This window comes from Taudactylus pleione, unplaced genomic scaffold (genome assembly GCF_031769625.1).
Source record: "Taudactylus pleione unplaced genomic scaffold, aTauple2 ptg003147l, whole genome shotgun sequence".
NCBI lineage: Eukaryota > Metazoa > Chordata > Amphibia > Anura > Myobatrachidae > Taudactylus > Taudactylus pleione.
Window position 1 is genome coordinate 1,173 of NW_028287506.1, and position 3,923 is coordinate 5,095.

General features: G+C 50.4%; 1 protein-coding gene across 1 annotated transcript; it reads left to right on the forward strand.

The window, feature by feature from the left end:
* The first annotated feature begins 220 nt into the window (after positions 1–220).
* LOC148430813 (uncharacterized) lies at positions 221–3,655 on the forward strand. The gene is given in 4 exon segments (XM_088466461.1): positions 221–1,063; positions 1,065–2,240; positions 2,627–2,636; positions 2,757–3,655. Coding segments are annotated over 4 exon segments (2,928 nt in total).
* The last annotated feature ends 268 nt before the right edge of the window (positions 3,656–3,923 follow it).

Here is a 3,923-nt window from a genome sequence, read left to right on the forward strand (position 1 = left end):
CGCCCCATCTTGGCCGCAACAGTTTGTTCTCTCACAGGGTCCTGCCCCACACCCACCAGCGCCTTCTCTCAGTGCGGTTTGCGCCACCCCTCCCCCTTTACCTCCTTCTCCTCCTGTCCCGGTTTTTCACCCAGCGACAGTTCCGAGTACCCCCGCTGTGGTGTCCAGTGATTTACCATCCTCTATGTCTCGCCGCAGTGTTTTGCCTAGTGCTCCAGTGATGGCTTCTGGTGATGCTGGGATCGCGAGTGGTAGCGCCGTGACCGGTCCTGCTACAGGTGCCGTGATCATTGCCCCTGATGTTGCGGTGCCGGAGGCTGTCGGTGACGGGATGTCGGGTCCGGGTGGTGAGTCTGCTGTCCCTCCTTTGCAGTTCGATTCGGAATCTTCAGGGTCTAGCGATAGTAGCTCCTCATCTAGCTCTCCGCCACGCCCGCGTAAATTAGCTAAACTGGTTGTGCAGCATTTAGTTAGGAAAGTGGCTAAGCGTCAGTCAGCTCCAGATGCTAGTGTAGCGCCTGTTGAAGATGCCAGTATGGTTCACTGTGCCAATACGGCAGTAGACAGGGGTTTGCGTAAGCGAGTTAGGGACAAGATTCGCAAGGGTAAGTTTGTGGATGTGTTTTCTCTAACCGACGACATGAAGAAAGCTTTAGATAAAGCCAAAAAACCTGGGGGTGGCGGGGAGGATTCTTGTCGTGGTTTTCATCATTGGCTTAGTGGCATACTGGTTTTTTCGGCCTGCTACCTTGAAACACGCCCAACGGAGCACCGTAATGTAATAAAGTATATTCATTTGGTGCATGATATTTTTATCAAATCCAAGGGCTTTGTTTGGAGAGATTATGACGAACAGTTTCGTAGGAAGCAGGACAGTCAGCTGGTTATGCCTCTGGGCCATAAGGATGTGGAGGTCTGGTTAGCTGTTACACAGGAAACTAAGGCACCTGCGGAAGGGGCACAGGGTAGGAAGGCTTCTCTCCCTTCGCGTGCTGGAGCGAACATGCTCGGTAAAGGGAAGTGTTTCGCCTATAATGACTCTCGGTGTTCCCGGGGGTCAGGATGTCGTTTTCGTCACTCCTGCCGCATCTGTAACGGTAGTCACCCCGCTAAAGACTGTAAGTCAGGAGCAAAGGGCGGTTAAAGGGGCAGGTCTGACGCTACCGGAGTTGACAAGTAAGGCCTATTCTCCGGTGGTACTAGACGAGTTAGCGAAATGGTTGGGATGGTATCCTTTGCGGGACGATTCCCAATTTTTGCTGGATGGTTTTCGTTTGGGTTTCCGATTACCCGTAGCTGGAGCTTTGCATGTAGTCTCCTCCCGGAATTTGCGGTCGGCCAGAGAGCTTCCCCATGTGGTACGACAGAAAGTCTTTGCTGAAGTGGCGTTGGGCCGTATGTCCGGGCCTTTTCCCTCCCCTCCTGTGCAGGACCTATGCATTTCTCCTCTGGGAGTCGTGCCCAAAAAGGTCCAGGGTAAATTCCATCTGATACAGCATTTGTCGTTCCCTCATGGGGGCTCTGTGAACGATGCAATCCCCCACTCGCTTTGCCAGGTCCAGTACCAGCTATTTGATGAGGCGCTCGCTATGATTAGGGGTTATGGTCCTGGGGTGGTGATGGCAAAATTGGATGTGGAATCTGCTTTCCGCCTGCTTCCGTTGCACCCCGAGTCCCTACGTTTTATGGGTTTTATGTTGGATGGTCAATTTTTTGTCGACAGGTGCCTCCCCATGGGCTGTGCTATCTCGTGTAATTATTTTGAAAAGTTCAGCACCTTTTTGCATTGGTGTATCCAGGCTGGCACTGGCCATGCTGGTATCGCACATTATTTGGACGACTTTTTGTTCGTCGGCCCACATGATAGCACAGTTTGTGGGGACGTGTTGTTTTCTGCGCAGGCCCTTTTTCGGGTGCTCGGCGTTCCGGTGACCACAGACAAGATGGAGGGTCCGACTTCTTGCTTGTCTTACCTAGGTATCGAAGTGGACACTGTTGCTGGGTGCTGCCGTTTGCCAGACGTTAAGGTGCAGCGATTGCTAGGTCAGATTCAATGTTGCTTAGATTCTCGGCGGGTTAAATTGCGCCATGTGCAGTCGGTTCTCGGTTCATTTCACTTTGCGTGTCGGATCATCCCTATGGGGAGGGTGTTTTGCCGTAAATTGGAGCAGGCCATTGCGGGGGTCTCCAACCCACATTTTAGTGTTCGCCTTTCCAGGGAAATCCTAGATGACCTCCGGGTGGGGGCTTCATTTTTGTTGGATTTCAACCTCGAGTTAATTTGGCCATTGCAGCCGGTTGACAATGCTGAATTGCAGTTGTTCTCCGATGCTGCAGGTTCAACTGGCTTCGTGGCATATTTTCAGGGGGAACGGTGCGCTGCTCCATGGCCGCCATCATGGATAGCTCGCGGATTGCAGTATAACCTGTTGTTATTGGAACTTTTTCCGATAATAGTGGCTGTGGATTTGTGGGCTGACAGTTTGTCTAACCAGAACATAATTTTTTGGTGTGACAACCTGGGCGTGGTGCACGCTATTAATAATCAGCGTTCTTCTTCTCCTATGGCACTGCGTCTGTTGAGGTTTTTAGTTTTGAGATGTTTGAAGGCGAATATTGTCTTTAGGGCGAGGCATGTACCGGGCATTGAAAACGGGATAGCGGATTCACTATCCCGCTTTCAATTTGATAGGTTTCGGGTGTTGGCCCCTGAGGCTAATCCGATTGGGATGACGTGTCTGTCTTCTGTCTGGCAGATTGTCGAGCCGGACTAATTGGTCTGGCCCGGAAGTCCCTGGCTCCGTCAACTTTGCGAGTTTACGAGGCAGCTTGGCGCGACTGGGAGGCTTATCGGGTTAGGCATTCTGCGGTGGGTAAGTCTTTAGATCAGCGTTTAGTTGAATTTGTGTGGGACCATTATCAGAGGGGCCGATCTAAGGCGGCCATGGCTTCCGCCCTTGCAGGTATTGCTTTTTTCTCTCACCTTCACGGCGGTCATGATCCCACAAAGTCCTTTGTGCTGTCTAAGGCCCTTAAGGGTTGGGCTAAAGAAAATCCCATGGTGGCTGATTCTCGCCGGCCGATTGACCTGGCCCTGCTGCAGCGGTTGATAGGGGTAGTTTCGTTGATTACATCTTCCGAATTTGAGTCTTTTTTGTTACGTTCAGCATTTGCGCTTGCTTTTTTTGGCGCGTTTCGGATTAGTGAGCTTGTGGCATCTAGTAAGAGGTCTGCTGATTCAGGGCTATTATTTAAGCATGTGGTAATCCAGGCGGGGGCTATCCCGTGCAAAATTCCACGTTCCAAAACTGATCAGTTAGGGCGTGGGCGTTGGGTTACCATCAAGCCGCATGCTAATTCTGAGATTTGCCCTTTGCGCTTGGCTGGGATATATGCGGGTCTGCGCCCGTCGGTTGGCGCACAATGGTTATTACATGCTGACTCCTCTCCTTTGACTAAGTTTCAGTTTGCTGCTGTGTTTAAGCGCTGTTTGGGTCAGCTGGGTTTAGATGTTGCGCATTACAGGACGCATTCTTTCCGTATTGGCGCGGCTACTTGTGCAGCAGCTAGCGGATTGCCTCCATCTGCCATTCAAGCGATTGGGAGATGGAGGTCATCCGCCTATAAATCATATGTTAGATGTGATAAGCTTTAAGTTGTGTTTTTCTCACCCAAAAACGTAGTTTACCCACCAGTTTTTGAATGGCTAGCATTCAAAAATTGAGGGTGTGAAGGGATTTTTAAATTTTTCCTCCAAAGAAAAAAGGGCCGTAATTCAATTGGCTTATTATACACGGCTCATGGATCACTAGGACAAAAAGGAGATTTTTTGGATTTTCTCTTTCGCCTGGGCATTGTTACTAACGTTCTCCTCCTAAGTTACCTCTATCCCTTCATATAATGTTTCTTTACTGACGTTTTAG